The sequence below is a fragment of the Pygocentrus nattereri genome, chromosome 13 (assembly GCF_015220715.1).
Source record: "Pygocentrus nattereri isolate fPygNat1 chromosome 13, fPygNat1.pri, whole genome shotgun sequence".
Lineage (NCBI taxonomy): Eukaryota > Metazoa > Chordata > Actinopteri > Characiformes > Serrasalmidae > Pygocentrus > Pygocentrus nattereri.
In genome coordinates this window covers 17,021,910-17,043,156 of record NC_051223.1, presented here as the reverse complement: position 1 = coordinate 17,043,156, position 21,247 = coordinate 17,021,910, and the positions used below count along the sequence as shown (strand labels likewise).

The window sequence follows — 21,247 nt, the reverse complement described above, 5'->3', positions numbered from 1 at the left end:
TCTGAGGAACATCACAGGGGCTTTCATTAAAAACGGAGAGCTGGTTCTTTGATATGGGCTTATCCTCTCCCTGCTTTGTCTGCGGGAAAGTTGAGTGGGATGGGAGCTAATTGGTGGCTTTTTGGAGAGGCGTTTTTGATCTTAATTGGATTCATTGGTTTCTGATGTATAGTTGGGCTGAGCTTGGAGATAATTAGTCACGTTACAGTAATAGGCAGCATATAGTCAATAACCTAAGCCAAGCTTTATTACAACAAAAAACTTTTTTCAGTCCTGCAGCACCTTTAAAACATCTGCAAAACAGTTATGGCGTCTTATAACCTCCATTCTAATGAGGTTACCGGGTGGTTCAGAGTTGGTATTGCTGAAGTATCGCCCTTTTCAGCCTGGCCGTGCTGTTTGGGTAATGACTGTTAAGGGCTCCTCTGTAGGCGATGGCAAACACTTTATGTAAATGGAAGTAATCATATGAAACTGACTCAATCAAAACCTCAGCCACAAATGAGGCCGGTGTTCTAGATTAGGCCGCTGTTGCTTTCCTACAATTAGAGCGAAAGCTCTCAAGGCTTCCTCTCTGCTCTCATTAGCTCCGCCCGTAAAATCAAAAATCTGCTTTCACGCAAGCCCAAATTGCTGACGGCAGGCTTTTTAAAGATTGAAACTTCAGATAATTTGAGAACTCTTGTCAGTAGTTCAGTGAGAAAGGGGACCAATTGTATTTCTCTCATGCTTGTTCCTTCCTTTCTTATTTTATTTGTCCCTCACAGATCCCTCCCAGCCCCCCACCCTCCCTCCAAAGCTGAACCGGAAGGCCTTCAGCTGTGGACAAACCCATGTTTTTTAAATTAATTTAAAAAGCTGTGATTATTTTTAGTGTGTGCCTTTAGTGAAATTTGCTGTAAAATTGAAATGTGACTTAATGAAGCTTGGTTAATTAGTGTTTCACTGAGATGCTACGGAGAGAAGAAAGAGGATGCCGAACTCTCTTATCACCATAATTAATAGTGAAAGTTGAAAAAAAAAACAAAAGCATGACAATGCCGTGCTCTTGCTTCACAGTCATGTGGGAGTGAATAGACCACGCTGATTGTCAGCTGTGCCCTACCTTGCTGCTTGCTGTGAAAAGCCTACTGCAGTTTAGAAAATGGTCTTACATAACACCCCAGAGACGGTTCTTTTTTTTACACTGATTTAGTTCTTGCTTGTGCTTGTTACATTACAGAATTTACCCACATGTGATTTATTGAAAGAAACTCTAGGCTTTGAGTGGCGTCCATGTGAAAGATCAGGAAAGGCCTATGGACTCTAAATGTCATCATTGACCGTGCAGTCATCTGTCTCGCCTTCTAATGAGGAAGCGAAAGCTCCTCATCTTAAATTAACTTAACTGACTATGCTCGTGCATTGCATCGCCTGAAATTATAGATGAGTTATCTTGTTTTAATTACAATTAAAAATGGCGCTGACTAGTTAATTGTTTATTTTTGGGGGTCTGGGGAAATTGTAGGCACAATATGCCGAGAAAGGCTTAGTGGTTAATTATGGACTCATTAAGGTTACTGCTTCAGAGGTGGCCTCCTTCCTCCTCCCTGGCTAAAGGTTATGTGTAAGGTCAAGGTCATTGAAGTCAGAGCACAAATAATTATTGGTAAGAGCGAAGCCTCATTAAAAAATGCTCACATGGCTTAGAATTTTACGTTTGTTGCCTCTGCTGTTATTTGGACTTTTTTACTCCATTTTTTACTTTAGTTACTGGAAAACAAGCCTGAAGTTTAACTAAATAATAAGCTGAGGTTTCAAAGGGTTAGAGACTTAAAACTAGCATTTAATATGTTATTCGTAGCATAGCGTTATATCAGTACCCATAATACAGTACTCAAATACACCACACAACCATTGAAAATCCCTGTCCAGTCCAGTATTCTAGCTTAGTCATAGGCTAAAAGCTAATATTCATAGACAAACTGGAATTACTATAGTTCTGTGCACAATTCTCTCTATTCAGTACAAAAAGAGCAAAACTCACATAAGATACTTTAATATTCAGGTAGCTACCTTGTTAAAGTTAACTTTATTTTATTGCCCATCTCTTCTAACAAATCAATTCTGTCCTATATGTTATATATATATAATTCTGTAATTCTGTCATAATAACAATTATAATGGCTACAGTACAGCACTATACAGTTACAGTGTGAATGTTTGGCCTTCTAGCAGCAACTTTACCTATCTGCCATGCTTATGCAATTGCCAACAATAGCCCTCCCCAAAAATCCCCTCCACAGTAGTTGTAGTTTTTAAAAGGATCATCTCACCTTCAAGGTGCATCATCAGAAGGGTTTTTTTAAGTCTGCAAAACAGAAAATTTCACCCTAGGAACTACTGCAGCACAGTGAGTTTTTCATTTTGGCCGGAGTGTTCCTTCAAAATAAACAGCCCTACTCACATCATGCAGAATATTTTTTATAGCTGTGTGTGTTTGTTTGCGTGTTTGTAGAGATGTGTTTGCTTCACTATCAAAATATGGTGTATAGATCTACCAGCATTGACAGTCCTGTCACACGAGGGCCTAAAAAGACTGGATGCAGTTTGATGTCTTACGCCAAGAGGAAGTCAGTTAATCCACCCAGAGCTTTCCTTCATGTTTGCTGTTTGCAGATGCAGTGTGTATCGATCAGTGGCGTCTTTGAGCTGCCCTCTGCCGCTCATACGACCGGCCCTCCTAACCTGCACTCCGCGGCCTCGCTTATTAGCCGCTTTTACCACAGCTCTGTGATTTTCTCTCCTTTTTTTTCTTTTTTTCAGTCGAACCTCACGAAGCAGCAGAATGGCTTCAAGATCACTTTGAAAACTTTGGAAGACAACCTGCTCTCCCGCCTCTCCTCTGCTTCAGGGAACTTCCTAGGAGACACTGAGCTGGTGGAAAACTTGGAGATAACCAAACGCACAGCTGCAGAGATCGAAGAGAAGGTAATGTATAGATAGTTTGGTGATTTTACTGCTCAACCACCTGGTACCTAAATACTGAGTTACTGAGCTATTTTCCCCCAAAACTCACACCATAAAAAGTGTGGTGTATTGTTTTAATGGCTGGTATTCAGGGTTAGACTGGGAATTACAATGATACAGACCAGCCCACCTCACTAGCTGTTTTTCTCCCGCTATACTCGCACGCATACACACAGCATTGCCTTCAAAAAAACCTTTTTCTAAAATCTGCAGATTTTCATCATCTTCATTTCTTACTCTTAATTATTATTTACATGTCAAGTTGGCTGAGTAGTGATACTGGTGAAAGCTTATATCTTAAATGGGACATAATCATGACAGTCAGTGTGCTACAAATGAATGCAAGCTAAGTAATAAGTTTCTGTCAGCATTTCTCACCTCCCTCCTGCTTGGATATGTCCTCTTTAAGTAGCTTTTTCATTCTTGTCGTCTTGGTGCCACCTTGTTTTTTTTTTTTACAGTTCTTGCTGCTGCTGTCCATCTTCGCATGATTCATGTGTGAAAATTCTGTAGAGCACTGTCTGTTATATCAGCCAGTACCAGATACATGTCTTTGCACTGAATTTGATATACTAATCTCTGTAGGCTCATGTTAGTTTCTTATTTGAATTTCTGCTCCATCTTAAATATTGCAGCACTTACACGATAACGGCCATACAGGTGTCTGAATGTAACTGTACATCATTTAAGGTGGAATGGGAAATGAGAATAAGGAGCTAACTTCAGATTTATCTAATTGCTCTCTTGCTGTACAAGACACAATTAGTATCATTAAATTGGGGCTGTACCATTTGAGGTGAAGACTTATGGTTTAACTCCTAACCTAAAAACAGCCAGTTTGTATTGAAGTCCCTGTGGTTACTGAGAAATATGACTTTGTGTGTTAGTATGTAAATCTAACCATAATCAATGCAAATCTAACTATAACAGAAAATGTCTTATTGTGGTTTAAGTTCGCTTCTGATAATCATTATTTGGAATGAGCTCATCAAAGAGTTTTACACGCTGCAGTTCGATGCAAGTGTCAGCAGATCTTGGTCTTGTTCTGAACAGTTCACTGGCAAGTTAACGGCCTTAGTCTTTACCCCTGTGTGTGTTTGTTTGTACCTGCGTGCTGATTTAGGTGAAGGAGGCGAAGGTGACGGAGGCCAAAATCAATGAGGCGAGGGAGCACTACCGTCCAGCAGCCTCCCGCGCCTCCCTCCTCTACTTCATCATGAACGACCTCAATAAAATCCACCCTATGTACCAGTTCTCTCTCAAGGTAGCCCTTTCTGTTGACCCTGAACTTTAATATGCTCTCTTTCTCTCTCTCTCGCTGGCCCTCTTTGTTTATTTCCTTCATACAATCTGATTCAGTTTGCTCTCCAGACACAGTTTATTGTGTTTTTCTCTTCGCTGCTTCTTTCTGTCTTCTGTCTCTTTTGGCATACGGTTTCTCTCGCTCTCTCTCTCAGCCATTCACCTATTGGAAGATATGACATTTAATACAATGCACTGTCATAGTCCCTAGGCACATGCAACTCGCAATAATGGAGAATCGGCTTACGATACGGACAAGATGTCAGCTTTCTGAAATTTTTTTTGCGAGCATTAGCTGAAGATAGATTAAAAATGCATAATTAAGTTGCCGGTGGTCTGTGTTGAAAGGCTTTCTCTTATATCCACACAGTCACCATGCTGTGACAAGATACAATCTGCAGCTATCAGGAAATAATTGCTTCTTTCTTTTATACAAATTTATGCAGAAGAAACGAGTGTGATCTTTCGTGAAAAGCGCCTTCTAAAATGCCTCATTTGAGGCCAATGGAAAAAACAGCTCTATGATTAATTGCTACTCAATGGAAATATTTGGAGTGGGTTTCTAATCCATCTGTTTTTCTGTTTGTTTATGTGTTTTGCTTTTATGCGTGTCAGGCCTTCAGCGTTGTATTTCAGAAAGCTGTGCTGAAGGCAGCTCCAGACGAGGCCTTGAAACAGAGAGTGCTAAATCTGATTGACAGCATCACGTCCTCCGTCTTCCAGTACACCACCCGCGGCCTCTTTGAGTGTGACAAACTCACATACACGGCCCAGCTCGCCTTCCAGGTAAGCTGCTTCCGCTCATTACAGCTGTCAGAGCAGGATGAGGAGAAGCATGAAGAGCATTTGTTTTTGCTATCAACACTTGATCAGGTTGTATAAATCATTTCTCTCAATACACAGGTAGGTAGAAGGTGAGGAAGTTCATATAGGATAGTTTGCCCCAGCTGAGTAAATATCTGTCATATTGATTGGGAAGGAATTAACATCTCAGATTCTGTCATAAGCCTAAAATTCTGGGTCATGTTTACTAGAATTCTCTCCACGATTTTGATTCCCTATTCTAATGTAATTGATTAGAGGCCTCTGGGCCTGTGTATAAGAGCTCATGTCTCATTTAACTCTTTCAGGATAAAATGGATGATACTGGGTATTGGCTCAGAGATTTCATTGTAAGATTTTTTTCATTGTTGGCCTCAGTTCATAATTGCATCTAAAAGACCCTGAGCGTTGGCCTCCAAATTACAATTGAAATACTATAATCCTACTACTATTCTAAGAGACTGTTGTTTTTTTTTAACTGAAATTGTACTAGTGCTGGAAGATACATATCATCTATACCAAATACAGATATTGTCATTCAGCTATACAGATTTTTTTGTTCTTGGTGAGACATGTAAATACAACAAAAATTGGTAACATTTTCTTTTACAGTCCCTTAGGTTCAGAGCATTTTTCAGTGTGAGGTACAAACTGGATAGCATAATAGTTCTGAGACAGTTTAACTAATTCGCATTGAAATGCCTTACTAGTTATATGTATTGCTGAGTATATAAGTTGCATTTAAAGTGCTGTGTAATTACTTTGTGTAAAATAATGAGAAGTTAAATTACACTAAAACATATTCATTAAACTGATAAAAGAGCTCATTATTTTTTAGTGTAGAAAGTAAGTAAGTACAAATATACATCACACATTTAAGCAGCAGTAAATACTTCTGGAAACACCCCCACGTTCTGGGTAAGTTATGTAGCATAGAATGACTGCAAAGGTACAAAGGTATTTATTTATTTATTTTTTTAATAATAAGAACTTAGTAAAACCATAATAAGAATCATTGCTTTCTTTGACATCTCAGGTTCATTTTATAGGTAATAGACAGATTCATGTTCTTTAAGACATTTTGTAATGTACCACACATATACCTGATTAATGCCTGAAACTGGAAATACTGTAAAAGAAATCATTATCCTAAACTGTATTTAACAGCACTGTGCATCACCTGCTGGATGTTTGGTTTACACTTACAATACTATGTGACGTTCTCCCTTTGGCATCATAAGAGAACAAAGCAGAGCAAAACCAATCCAAACAGTTCATTTCAGTCAGTGTCAAGTTTACAAGCCGTTATTTTAGCTTTAAGTTTTCAGGACGAACTCAACACTTTGTTTAGACAATACTGTGATACTGAATTTTGTCAACACCAAACTATATTGTGCCAAGTTGTGCCAGAGTATCCTACAGAGGATCCTGCAACCCAGAGCAAAAGGAAACCACAGTAACTGGAAAGGGAAAAGGAAGAAAAAGAAGATGGAGGCATATTAGGCTTATTATATACACAAAAGCAGAGTGTTTAAAAACTGTAGTGTGATAGGCATCAATGCCAGTCATACCCTGTGAAGCGATTACTGTTAAACATTACTTCTATTTCCATTGTATTGTTTGAAGTCTTAGAAGAACAATTATTATTTCCCAGTCTCAAGCTTGACTTGTAATTTTTACATTGTTAATTTAATGGTCTACTCCACCATTTAGTCTAAATGCACAAGAACTGAGGAGATTGAGTTCATGCAATGCAAACAGTTCTTTTTTAGTGTTTTGATGTATTTTTACACATACAACACTGCTGTGCTGTTGCACCATCAAATAGACGAGGAAGTCTGATTTCTTCTACAAAGAGATCTGCAGTGACCATTTATATAACTTCTTCTTGTATGATATTTTCAGTTTGTTTTTCTTGCTGTAAATCTGGTTAAAGCTTATAGTACTACAGTGCCCTCCACAAATACTGGCTCCACTGATAATCATGATCAAAACGGGCTGTAAAATGATTAATTACTTTAAAAATATTAGCAAAAAAATCTAAACCTAACCTTTGTTTAAGGTGTAATGATGGTAAGAAAATATTAAATCCTTTCATGATAAAAAGTATGTACCTCTTAAATCTGTGTGTGCCACAATTACTGGCACCCGTAGAAATTCGTATGAGTGTAAATCTAACTGAAATTTATTCCTATTCATATTTAATGTTTTTAAGTGCGCCTGAGCAATGAGGAATACTTAAATGGTCAGCCATGTCCTGTTTTACTAGGGAATAAATATGAGATGAAACACAGGCCAAATTCCCTCAGTCATCCATCGTTATGTGAAAGACCAGAAAAACAGCATTGATGTACGACAAAAGGTTGCTGAGCTGCACCATTCAGGAAATGGCTATAAGAAATGATCTAAACAGTTGAAAATGTCCATTTACACTACCAGGGCAATAATTAAAAAGCTTAAAACAACTGAAGATGTTCAGAATCTGCTGGGAAGAGGACGTATGTCTATACTGACCTCACACACAATCTATAAGAATCACAGATGGGGAATTGCAGACATAGGTATTGGGGTCAGAATGTCCCCCAAACCACAATCAAACGTTGTTTGGACCAACAAACTTAAGCTTCTACCGTTTACCAAATGTCACTAGAACTTTTAGTGGGACTGAAGTCGCTGTTTTATGGTGAGATGAGACCAAAATAAAGGTTTTTGCCAACAAACAGCAGAGGTGAGTTTGGTGTGGACACAGGGATAGACATGCAGAACAGTTCCTCATCCCCACAGTGAAGTGTGGTGGAGGATCTGTGATGTTGTTGGAGAATTTATTCAGACACATGGTATCACAGACTCCAGCAGAAATAAAATCAAAATCTGCCTTAGTCAGGAAGCTTAAAAAGGGCCGTAGCTTGGAATTTGGATTTTCCAGGATAATGATCCAAAGCACACCTCAAAATCAACACAAAAGTGTTTCACTGACCACAGAATCAAGGTTCTGCCATTACTACCACAGTCCCCAAACTTAAACCCCATAGAAAACCTATGGGATGAGCTGAAGAGGAGAGTTCACAGAGAGGACCTCTGAATCTGAAGGATCTGGAGAGGAATGCTCTCAGGTCCTTTGCCATGTGCTCTCCGGCCTCATTAGGCGCTGTTGGATAAGACATTGCAAAGAGGGGCTGTTCACAGTATTAAATGAAAGGGTGCTGATAATAGTGGCACACAAAGCTTTGAGAAAAATATTTATTTCCTGATAAGATTGAGGGCTTTATTAATCATTGTATTTCAGAAAATATTCGATTTTTGTTAACCGTTTGATGAAGATCAAATGGATCAGCAAGAAAGCCTGTTTTTTATAGCCTGGTTTGCTCATGTTTACCAGGAGTGCCAATATTTGTAGAGCACTCTGTATGTGAAGGTCACCTTTTGGTGTCATTTTAAGAGAACAAAGCAGATCATCATCAATCAAACAGTCAATGTCAGTCAGTGTCAGGTTTGTAAGACATTATTTAAGCTTAGAGAGTTCAGAACAACTCAGGACTTTTTGGAAAATGCTGTGATGCTGAATTTTATCGACACCAAATTGCATTAAATTATACTGCGCCCAGTTGTGCCAGAGTATACATTTTATATTATAATTTATTCATTTAGTAGTACGTAAGTATAGGGGGGTAATGTAATGCGCTTGCAGGGCCCTTATTGAGCCACTAGCTGCCAATTAACTAACTACTCATTACTGCTTTATTAAGCAATAACTGGAGTCAAGCACTTTGCAGAGCACTTTTATTTGTGTATTGTACATCGTAATCTTATGTGCAGCCCTTACCCTAGGATGCTGCACTACAGGGTGCTTTTTTGAATTTCTTTCTGTACGTCCAATAAAAAAGCACAACTATTCGACCCTCAATTCTAAAGTGAAGATGTCCAATTTATTCTGTATAGGCCTTATCAGAGCACGGGGTCCTCATGACCTGTCCTTATTAACATAGATTCTAGCCTTAGATGTCTGAGCAGTGGGGCAAGGGGAGCATGTGCATCCCTACTTTTACTAGAGGGGGAGCAGACATGTCCCCCACTTTTGAGCATGGGGTCACTGCTATATTTTTCAGGTAATTTAATAAACTACCTTTAAAACAAGGTGATGGAGATCAGTGAAAATGCCTCACGCTCTGCTGCGATGTTTATTTAAGCAGTAATGTGTCGAAAGTTGCAAATTGTCTATCAACATTTTTATGGCTGGAAGTTCAACACCACATTAGATATTAGCACTCTTAGAAACTGGGGGTGCTTCTTTTTGGAGGAGAATGACGGAGAGAAAAAGTGCAACAGATTTAATTCTTCTTACTCAGCCCATGTGAACATTAGCAACATTAGCAAGCGCCTTAAACACCACAACTAACAAAGAGACGCAACATCGTATTCCGTCATTAAAGTAAACTACTCACCAAGCTGCAGTGGCGAGGGGCCCTCATCGTCTCTTATCAAGGTTTTTAGCAAAGCTCTCAATGTTGCTACAGGATGGTACATATGCTAGTGCACTAATATTCATCTTTAAGCAGATTGTTTTTTAATCACAAATGTGAGCTAAACTGTCCTGCTGTAAAGCCCCCCAGTGTTCACATCTTTTTTGATTGGTCACTTTTTCCCCCAGTGGGGCTTTTCCTCATGTTGCATATGTTTCTATGCCAAACCTAATACTTATTAGAATGTCAATGTCTATCAATGCTTTATTTCTCAGATTTTACACATTTGCCATCACATGTAACAAAGAAAACTCTTTTTTTAGCTTATTATATAAATATGTACAGATTGTTCATTTTGTTCACAGATTGTTCACTTCATTACATACTAATTAACTAATTAATAAGTACCAACATCATAATTAACTAATAATAACACTGTAATTACTTATCTATGTTAAAAAAATACACACACACACACACATATACATATATATATATATATATATATATATATATATATAGTTGCTGTTCTCAAGGAACCTAGAAATGGAAAGAAAAAAATTCGAATGGCTTTTGTCTTGGTGAATCCATTAGGGGCTATGGAAGCGGGTCATTTTAGATGGTCGATGTTAATGAATCAGGATGACCAGAGATATGTCACTAGGGTTTTAAAAGTGAAATATGATAAGGTCATACCTCCTTTATATGATATTAGCCTGAAAAGTGTTTTTATTTGGGATGACTTGAAAGGAAGTTGTGGAATCATCACATATGAGGAATAAACATAAGGTTTTACTAACACCTGCTCCCTCTTTCACACTCTCTCCCCTCACTCTCTTTCTCTCTCTCTCTTCCTCCACCCTCTTGTCCTTTTAGATTTTACTGATGAATAAAGAGATCAACCCCAGTGAGCTGGACTTTCTGCTGAGGTATCCTGTCCAGCCTGGTGTTACATCACCCGTGGACTTCCTCTCTCATCACTCGTGGGGAGGAATCAAGGTGAGACATTGTAAAGGTCATTAGATGCACTTTGCATATTTAATGCACTCGTGTGTCGTCCGCTTCTGCTTTCACTAACATCTATAAAACATGCGCTGCCTTTTTAATGGATTATTTTCAGCCTAACAGAAGAGTTTACATCACACTTACATCATCCAAATTATAGTTTGCACTAGAAGAAAGCTTTAATTGCACATGCATAATGTTTTTGGAAAAAAAAGTGCAGTCCCTTTGCAAATAGCAGTTTCCATCTAAGATGCTAAGATGTGTATAACGCACTGAGTCTGTCTAGCATTAGTGCGCACGTCCCTTAGGATGACACTTAGTTTACTCACTTGTCAGATCTGTTCAGCAGTGAGCTAAACCTTAATGGCAAGTGTATCCTTTCAAAAGCTTTCAAAGCATGTTAATATTTAAAACAGAACCCTTAAAATCAAGATAATTCAGTTTTGAAGTTATTCTAAGATCAGACTTTTTTAGTTGTTCCTGCCTCCACTTGCTTCCCTGACCAGCGCAAAGGCAGATGGGTTCATTATGCTTGGTTCAGGTACAAAAAACAGATGTGTGTGCAGTGATGTGTCTTGGGAAGGGTTTAGGGTGGCGCCAGCTCCCTCAGAATAGCTGGCTGGTTATAAGAATGATAGTCTTGGATAGGGTTGGGTATTGTCCATTACTTCTTTTTATGTGTTTGTTTTCTGCTAGTGACTCCTCATTTCTATTCTTTATGTGCTTTTAGCTTGAAACTGCTCAATTTATGGCACTCACAGCAGCATGATGCTTGTGACAAGTGGAGCGCAGCATGTGGTTGGAATAAAAGACAACACTCACTGCCATCAGACTAAGCTCACTAACTTAGAATGCAATTTTGTTGTTTTAAAGATCCATACTCTACTTTTTCTGTTTTGTATTGTTCCTCTGAGGTCCAGTTATGATGTTTGTGATTTTATGTACCAAAAGCAGTCATAACTCATTTTTAACATAACCATTCTCCTACCAAATTACGCTTTGGTGGAAATCAGTCCAGGGACACCTAAATGTTTGCATACGACTGCAAGTAGTGGAACAAAGTAACAGCAATAACTGTAGACATGTGCTCTACAGGGAGAAAACTCAAATCTAGAACAATTTTCTGCAAATATTTATTCTTTTATTACTATATTTTTTGGGGTATATATATATATATATATATATATATATATATATATATATATATATATATATATATATATATATATATATATATAGAGCACATGCCATATTTTGTGGCCCCAGCCCACCCCCACCCCCCTACCCCCCTACAGAACATGTCATTTGACCATGGGCACCTAAACCTTTGCGTATGACTGCCAGTAGTGGATCAAATTCACAGTAATAACTGTGGCCTTGAAAGGGTTAATGTAAAAGAATGAATAACTTTTACATTTACATAGTATTTGCATGCATATGATGGTATCTCAGCTTCATCATGCATAATTTAACATTTTAAGACTAAAAATACTGTGTTTCGTTGATCAAAGCTCCATCATTGCTAAGCTCTCTGAATTCCTCTGTTTTCTATGTAAACCTATGAGACTGGGAGGCAGTTAGATGTCATGGAGCTAAAAGCAAGCACAGGTTCTGGAAGAGCCTGGGTTCGTTTTAGAGTGAGAGAAAGTCTGTGGCACTGAGCTGCAGTATAGAGACATCCCTTTTTCCATAAGGAAGGCTTTTTGAGGATTATGAGTCACCGACGTCCTGCCGGTTTCAGCACCTTTAGGTTGGGCTGGCTGCTCTGAAAGCGCACGGACTGGCATATGTCACAGCGTTGCTCTCGGATAAATATAACTATGCAATAAGAAAGCCTTAGTTTCGCTGCCTCAGCACTTTGCGCCTCTCCGTTATGAAGGAACTCTCTAATGTTTGCTCAGCAATTTAAGCGGCATAAAGACAATTTGCTTTGCAGTTAGATTAGATTAACACCTTGACACTCACACCAATGGCGGTTGTGAACCTTTTCTCTCTCCGGGTCTTCTTTTGTCTCCGGCCGTCTTTTGACAAACTCCAGCGTGGCTCACTCAGCAATTACCTCACACCAAAGCCCACAATATATAACGCATACTAAATGAGCCCCTAATGCATTATTAATTCTAAAGTTAGTGCAGGTTTCCAACTCTTTGTACTTCTCATGCAAAAATGAGCTAGACTAGCATTTACACATGCTGTCAAAAGTTTGGAGACATCTGGCTTTTCAAATTCCGTTTACAAATGAACTTGTTTTCTCTCTCAGTGTGCAACACCTTTATTAAGACACCTTTTTTTGCAATTATAACAAAACAGACATTAATTATTATCAATAATATTACAATCCTATCTCTTGTATTATCTCAGATCCCCTGTAGTGAGATACAGTGTTAATCATTATCAGTGATTTGATGATAACTTGACTGAAGAATCCAATTAACCACTAAATGATCTACTGTGCGTATAGTTCATAATAATAATATATTCATATATATTTATAATAATAAGCTAATACATGCTCATTCTGGTGCTAACCGACTCTAAATATGTTCGCTACACTGATAAACATCAGAAAAGTTACCTTTATTTGCAGAAATAAGAAAGAAATCATTTATTTACTTATCTAACCTGCTGTCTTCACTGAAAATGTTGATATTTGATCAGATTTTATGTATTACTTGACTTTGCAACTACTTGTGTTAACCATTTGATGCACGAGGAGCTGTTTTTATCTGATGTTAACTTACTTTTATGAAGTACCACCAAACTGTAGATGTGCGTTGTAGCTGTAAGAGCTGTCTCTTTTACTCTCTGTGCATCCACAGGCCAGTCAGAGTGAGTTTTTTTAAATGATGCAATGCAAAGCTTCGAAAGTATCAAACATAGACACTGTGTTTTTTTTTTGTTTTTTGTCAGACCTTTTGGTCCTCTGTAGTATAGAGATGTTTTGCTCTGTGCTTTTGGGTACTCAGCCCTAATCACATATATATTTACATATGCAACAATATTTTACACATACAGTGATATGCAAAAATTTTGATGTCCCTCTTTTTTCTATTTTCAAGTGCAAATAAGTTAAATCAACCTCTACAGAGAACACACTTCTGCACCTTTTAATGCACAGTTACTGTTTATTTGCTGAATAAAATACAGGGAAAAAACATCAAATTTGGACCATGCAAAAGTTATATATTTATATACATATATTAATTAAAAACTAAAAGAATTCAATTTTCAAGTTATTCATTAACACGTAGAAAAATACCATATTTATGTTGTTCTCTGTAATGGATATGTGCTTATTTTCACCTCGAAAATGAACAAAACAAGCAGTTTGTCTAGCATATGACTGTGCAGAGGAAGACATTCTGATGAACTTGAAGTTAAAAAATGTTTTACATGAACTGTTTTTTTCTTACCAGTTGAAAACTGATATACCACTAAAATTTCAAAAGATGGCAAGGTGTCCCTAAACACATAAGATTAGAAATGAGCAGATCAGAGGGACAGTGAAGGTGGAGCAGTTTGGAGATAAAGCCAGAGAGGCCAGGTTGAGATGGTTTGGACATGTGTTGAGGAGGAATAGTGGATATATTGGTCAAAGAATGTTGGAGATGGAGCTGCCGGGTAGAAGGACAAGAGGTAGACCTCAGAGGAGGTTTCTGGATGTAGTGAAAGTGGATATGGAGATGGTTGGTGTGAAAGTAGAGGAGGCAATGGATAGGGCAAGATGGAGGCAGATGATGCACTGTGGCGACCCCTAAAGGGAGCAGCCGAAAGAAGAAGAAGAAGAAGAAGGAATCGCTGTGTAAAGATTCAGTGCTAATTATGCATTACCTTTTTTTAGGCACTTTGTACCATGGACGAGTTCCGCAACCTGGACCGAGATATCGAGGGCTCAGCAAAACGCTGGAAGAAGTTTGTGGAGTCTGAGTGTCCAGAGAAAGAGAAGTTCCCTCAGGAGTGGAAAAACAAGACATCCCTGCAGAGGCTTTGCATGATGCGAGCTCTACGGCCAGACAGAATGACCTACGCCGTCAGGTCAGACATACTCCTAATTAAATGACAATGAAGCAAAAATTATTAAAGGGGAAATTGATAGATGTTTCCAAATTTCTACATAATTAGTCGTGGAGATGCTAATAAAGTCATTCAGTGGTTTGATAAAATGGTTTGTTGCAGAGAAAATGTGTCGTCGGAGTTTTATGTGTAATGTTGATAATAGTAAAACAGTGATACTTCTGAGAAAGAAGTTTCTTTGGGTATTCTTTGATCTTACAGTGCACGTCTGACTCAGCAAGTTTCTCTACAATGGAGTATTTTATATAAAACCTCTCTGAATTACTTTATTTACACCTCAACCCTATAATTATGCAGAAGTTTTACAAAAAACAATGGAATTCTCCTTTAAACAGATCATTATCTTCACATCTTGTTCAGCTACTATGAGCATTTTAACACTACCCCAATAAGGGTGGGCAATAAAACCATTATTATAATAAATTGTGCTACAGCACTCTTTTATGAGTGTATCATGGGTATCATTAGTTTGTCTCTAGTGCTGAACAACTTCATGTAGCATAAAAAAAGAAAAATGTAGAACAATTATAAAGAGCCTGTAAACAACAACAACCAATATACCAGCCACTTCATCAAGTCCGCCTCCTCGTATCCGCTCATTGTCCATTTTATCGGGTCGGAGCACTTGATATAGGAGCACTTTGTAGTTTGTGTGTTAGCCCCCCTTTTAAACTAATCAGGACCCCACAGGACCACTACAGATATAGAATTTGGGGGTAGATCATTCTCAGCACTGCAGTCATACTTACGTGGTGGTGACGTGTTAGTTTGTGTTGTGCTGGTACAAGTGGATCAAACACAGCAGTGCTGCTAGAGTCTTTTAACACTGTGTCCACTCACTGTCCACACTATGACACACACATACCATGTTGACCCACCTTATAGGTATAAAGCCAAAGACAGTAGATCATCTGTTGCTCCACAGTTTGGGTTGGTCATGCTCTGGTTCTCTGTCAGTGATCACAGGGCTCTGCCCACAGGATGCTGTTGGCTGGATATTTTTGGTGGGTATGCTATGTTAAGTCCAGCATTGACATTGAGTGTTTAAAAATCCCAGCAGCCCTACAAGGTAAAAGAGGGGTTACCAAAGTGTGCAGAGAAAACGATGGACTAAAGTCTAAGTGTAGAACTAAGAAGTGCACCTATATTTGTAATTGAAATGGCTGGTCAGTATGGTAGCTGTTTAAACTGCACAGTAACAAGTAGCTGATTGGGTGCCAGACTATTATGACATCATCTTATTTAATTAATTACCATATATTTGATTTTTCCTGTTTCCTCTTTAATAAATGCTTTTTTCAAACACTTAATTACAAACAGCTTTGTTCTAATAGTTTTTCATAGCTTTCTAAACCATTGTTTCCATTCCAACCTCAAAACTAAACATTCTAATACATATCGCATCTTGCATGTCTTCAAACATCTTGACGCAATGTTTGGCATGTTGCCCACTCTTACTATGTAGCCCATATGTAAAACACTATACAGTAGTAGAGCTGCAACGAATTCTCAATTAAATTAGAAAAATTCAGTAACTATTTAAATAGCTGCTTCTTTTCCTTTGTTTATGAAAGCATGTGCTTCCGTGCATCCGTTTTTATCAGTCTGACAGGAGACAATGAATGTTTAAGGAGCAAAATGCTAGCGAGACAGTAGTAGTGCACAGCAGTACCTGAAAAGAGAGCAAGATAAACTGGCTGCACATGACGCAAAAACAGTTTATGGTCAGCCATATTTTCCTATCAGCCTGTCGGTCGCGTCCTGCCAAAGCCGCGCTGATATCTCAGCAGTTGTTAGAGGTTGGGCTGTTGAGAGTCTATATTAGAGCTTTGTTTGAGGTGATAATGTCAGTGCCTGCCACAGTCCAAATGCTTTTCCTTCTTCTCTGGATTACTAGCCAGCATATTCTCCACTATATTTATTTCCAAGATTGAATGACAGTGTACATGGTAGCAAGTTAAGTATTTCACTTGGTAGTAAGATCAGCACAGCTGAGTTTAGCACATACTCAAGTCTAAGGCGTTTTAAGCCAAAAAAAAATCGTGGTTACAAAACACTATTTCTCCTGCTGTCCAGCACCACTCATCACTGGCACATAGAAAGCAACCTGGTCAGGTTTTGACAGATTAGGCAGGATCCCTTAGGATAGCTTTTTCTATAAATAGCAATTATGTGCTATAGAAAAAATGATTTATCAGTGATGTTTTCCCACTACGTCTAGTGCTGTTTTCATTTCCAGTCTCTTCAGCATTGTTTCCATATTCTTATATAATATTTGAATATTGAAGATAATATTTTAATGACTATGCAAAAATGAAGATATTCAATAACTGCATCCCAAAACGTCAAGTCTCAACCCAGTTCATGGTTTGACCGGTTTTGAGTTTTGTATTTATAGAAATATGCCCTTTAGAATGATAATATCTATGCCAATCTGATAAGACTTGTCCTGTGTTATGTTATATGTAAATATATGCAAATGTATTGCATCACAGATGTTCCTAAAGATTTCCATTATGCTTTATGAGTTTCATACACAGCTGTTAGAGCTTTTCAATCACAACTGTAGTGACCTTCACAAGTACTGACACTCCTGGTAAACATAAGAAAACAGAAAAAAAACATTCTTTATTGCTTATCAGGTTGATCTTTCATTTAAAATATGAACAAAAATCTAGCCTTTGTTTGAAGTACAGTGATAGGAAGAAAAAAACTGAATCTTATCATGAAACAACTATTTCTCAAATCTGTGTGTTGCACCCTTTCATTTAGAGCTTTATGCAGCCTCCCTAACAGCTCTGAGTCTTCTCCTGTAGTGCTTAATGAGATGGGAGAACACATGACAAAGGATCTGAGACCATTCCTTCATACGGAACCTCCTTCAGATTCTGAGGTCCAGGCTCATGGACTCTCCTCTTCAGCTCATCCCCCAGTGAATCATTTTTGTGTTGATTTTGAAATGTGCTTTGGATCATTGTCCTACTGGAAGATCCAACCACAGCCTGGTTTAAGCTTCCTGGCTGAGGCAGTCAGGTTTTATTTAATATCTGCTGGTATCTGCTTGATGGAGTCTGAGCCACGTGTGCGAACAAGTTGTCCAGAGAAAGAAAAACAGACTCACTATTTTACTGATCCATCACCGGACTTCACAGTGGGGATGTGGTACTTTTCTGTGTGGCTATCTTTGTCTCTACACCAAACCTAAATAAAATAACACCCAGTAAAAGTTCCAGCAATGTCTGGCAAGTGATGTAGGCCCTTGGCTTTTTTGTCCTTGACAGATGATTTCTTCAGGCAACTCTCTCAGACATGTGGTGTATGATTGTAGTTTGAGAGACGTTCTGACTCCAAGACCTAACAAATGTAGGCCGTTGACAGCTGTGCTCTCTGAAAATTCTTTGGTTCACTCAAATCATCCTCTTCACTTTGTGTGGGGTTAATATAGACATATGTCTTTTTCCTGGCCGATTCTTAACATCTCCAGTGGCTTTAAGCTTCTTAATTATTGAACTGATAGTGAAAATTGTTCATTTTAACTGTTTGGCTGCTTTCTTGTAGCCATTTCCTGATTTGTGCAGCTCAGCAGCCTTTTTTGCACGTCGTTGTTTTCTCTGGTCTTTCTCGTGGTGATGGATCACTGAGGGAATGTGTGCCACCTCATATTTATTCCCCAGTGAAACAGGAAGGCATGGCTGACCATTTACATGTTCCTAATCACTCAGGTGAACTTCAAAACATAAAATATGAATAGGAATAAACCAGTTAGATTTCACTCATTAGAATTTCTAGGGGTGCAACAATTGCGACTCAAACAGATTTAATAAAAACATTTATCTCATGATAAGATTTAAGTTTTTTTTTTTATTTCTATCACTGTACTTCAACTAAGGGTTAGGTTTATGTTAGTATTTTAATGAAAGATGAAAAGAATAAGCAGTAATGCAAATCTACAGCTCATTTTGGTCATATTTATCAGGGATGCCAACTTTTGTGCAGGGCACGCTATAGCTTTCCATTAAAAATATAGTATTAAGATGGTCATTTCTCTGGACAGGGACTTTGTGGAAGAAAAGCTGGGCAGTAAGTACGTGATGGGCCGCTCAGTGGACTTTGCCATCTCCTTTGAAGAGTCTGGAGCTGCCACCCCCATGTTCTTCATTCTCTCTCCTGGAGTTGACCCACTAAAGGACGTGGAGAAGCATGGTACAGTACAGTAGCTGTGAAGTGTATTTATTTCCAGAGAAGTTTCCTTTATTTTCCAGACTTGACATTGAAACAAAACTTTTTCATGCACTAATCCATGGGTGGCTGCTTGTCTGCAGCACTGCGGACTTCTCTCTACAGACTAAATGGTTTTTGGAGAATGTCTGGTTGGTAACCAGTCCAGCTTTTGCTTCAAAGACAGACTTTTTAAATCACTACGCCGACGCTGGCTGTCCATGCATCATGTGATTTTGAAAGAGTGGGTCTCATAAGGCTTCTGGAGGAGTGTGGAGATCGATTAGGCATGCCTGTGTGTGCGAGTGTGACTAATCAAATGATAGCCAAAGCACACAGTAATCAATTGGTAAAGGCTGTGCTGAAAGAAATGCTCTCTGAGAAGGAGACTGCACAGAAAGGGAATCTAGCTAACTAACAAATGTAATTATATTGAGTATGTTCCTTTGGACATGTGTGAACCAGTGGTCCACAGGTATGTGCATGCAGACAGTTTGACAACCCTGTTGTATCCTTATGATGATACAGGATCTGGTCAAAAACGAATGTATTAAGTATGTTTTTATAAAAATGAACAAGATGTAGTTAAAATTCTAAACAGAAACAGTTTATGGGTTCCAGAACTTACTTGAACCTGATGACAGTTTAACAAGTTCCTGTAATTATGACATAAAAATGACATTATGTCTTGCAGGACGGAAGCTGGGCTACACGTTCGACAACCGAAACTTCCACAATGTGTCTCTGGGCCAGGGGCAGGAGGTGGTGGCCGAGCAGACTCTGGACTTAGCTGCCCGTGAAGGTCACTGGGTCATATTACAGGTAGGTTTAACCACTTGCAGGAGCATGCTTCTGTCCACACTGCTTACTTCACACCTAAATCATCCAGGACCACTCTTCTTGCTTTCAGGTGTTTGGCCAGGGGTTTAGATAATAACCGTTAACCTACATTTAGCTGATGAATGCAGCCTCTGCATGCAGCACTTGTGTGGGAATTCAATTTGGCTACCGTGTGTCCCAGTGGCCTGGACTTCCTCTCTGGTGATTAATGGCCTGGTGTGCTCCCTCTGGGGGGGTGATGTGTCCTTACTCCCAGCCAGGGTGATGGCCCACCCCAGGGAGAGAGATGCACTCCACTAATGAGTCCATTAGATTGCTTCCACTCCATCCAAATGTCAGTGCGAAAACGCACTCTGTTCCAGCCACAGCTGCTTGTGGACCTGCTATGGAAAATGCATGTGGCCCAAATGCATTTTCTTAAATAGTCAGTGGCTTAAATAGTCAGTGGATCAATATGTTTATGGAACACAGCTTTGACTCCAGATATTTTACTGGGGTTTGACAAATTTTGTGGTTACGCCCAAAAAAGAAAATGTACCCATACGCATGGATCACACAGCCCTATCTCCACATACCAGGAGTGCATTTTACTTTCTAAAGAGGCGCCTGTACAGAATCCTAATGTCTTTTATTGGCAGCTAGAAATGGCAGCAGCAGGCAGAACTAGAGCGTTCTTTCTTTAAATCCTCAGGCCGCTCTAAAGCATACCTTGTGCCTCAGGGGGGCGCGGAGACAAGCAGTTCTTTAATTACCTTTGCATACGAATCCAGATCGATGCTTTCAGAGAGAGAGAGAGAGAGAGAGAGAGAGAGAGAGAGAGAGAGAGAGAGAGGCTCTTCTCTTTCCCTTGCGCCTCCTCTCCCCCTCATCCTCCATCTATCCTTCCCACCATTTGTCTCTCCATCCATCCCAGCCACTGGCCAGCCCTTGGCCTCGTCTCTCTCTTAGCCCCACTTATGAATTCAGGCTTTTGCCGGGAAGCTCTCCGGGTCAATGGAAAGTTCCCCTCCAGTGAAGGTTAATTATATTGCAGCACACAGGGCTCCGGCAGACAAGAAATGCAGAAATCCACTTGCTGTGGAGAGGCAATCAATTGCTGAGATTGGAAGAGAAAATCCACAGTCCTGGGAATCAAGTGGCCTAAACTGGCCACCCCCGACCAGCCACCCCCCCTCGCCTCTTGTCTCGAAATGTACTCTTAAAGGCCTCCAATGAGCAGTGAATAGGAGAGCATCAAGAGGAACAAGGTGAGATAGCTCAGGACTGGAGAAGTGCCTGCCACGGCAGCATTCAACTTTTAATGACTTTTTCAGGGGGGAAAGAAATATGCTGTGTGCTTCACTTCACTCTTTGAGGCTATCCCTGCTGCCTCTCGCCTGCTGATCATGGTCACATCCTGGTGCTTCAATGCCAGGAGCATCAGTAAAAGTCAATGATAAAGTCCTACATCAGCATTGTCAGATATGACTAATCTGACGTGCTGTTATAGAATGCCAGCATGGGTGCTTTGGAGCGGT

The 21,247-nt window shown here is 39.3% G+C and overlaps 1 protein-coding gene across 1 annotated transcript in view; it reads left to right on the top strand.

Moving 5' to 3' along the window:
• LOC108424873 (dynein heavy chain 9, axonemal) overlaps window positions 1-21,247 on the top strand; it is a 167,439-nt gene that overhangs the window by 110,007 nt on the left and 36,185 nt on the right. Inside the window, exons 57-63 of the mRNA XM_017693145.2 lie at window positions 2,806-2,970; window positions 4,133-4,273; window positions 4,927-5,097; window positions 10,470-10,592; window positions 14,440-14,633; window positions 18,727-18,875; window positions 19,585-19,712. Of these exons, the coding sequence (XP_017548634.2) occupies window positions 2,806-2,970; window positions 4,133-4,273; window positions 4,927-5,097; window positions 10,470-10,592; window positions 14,440-14,633; window positions 18,727-18,875; window positions 19,585-19,712 (1,071 nt within the window). The remainder of the gene's footprint in view (window positions 1-2,805; window positions 2,971-4,132; window positions 4,274-4,926; window positions 5,098-10,469; window positions 10,593-14,439; window positions 14,634-18,726; window positions 18,876-19,584; window positions 19,713-21,247) is intronic.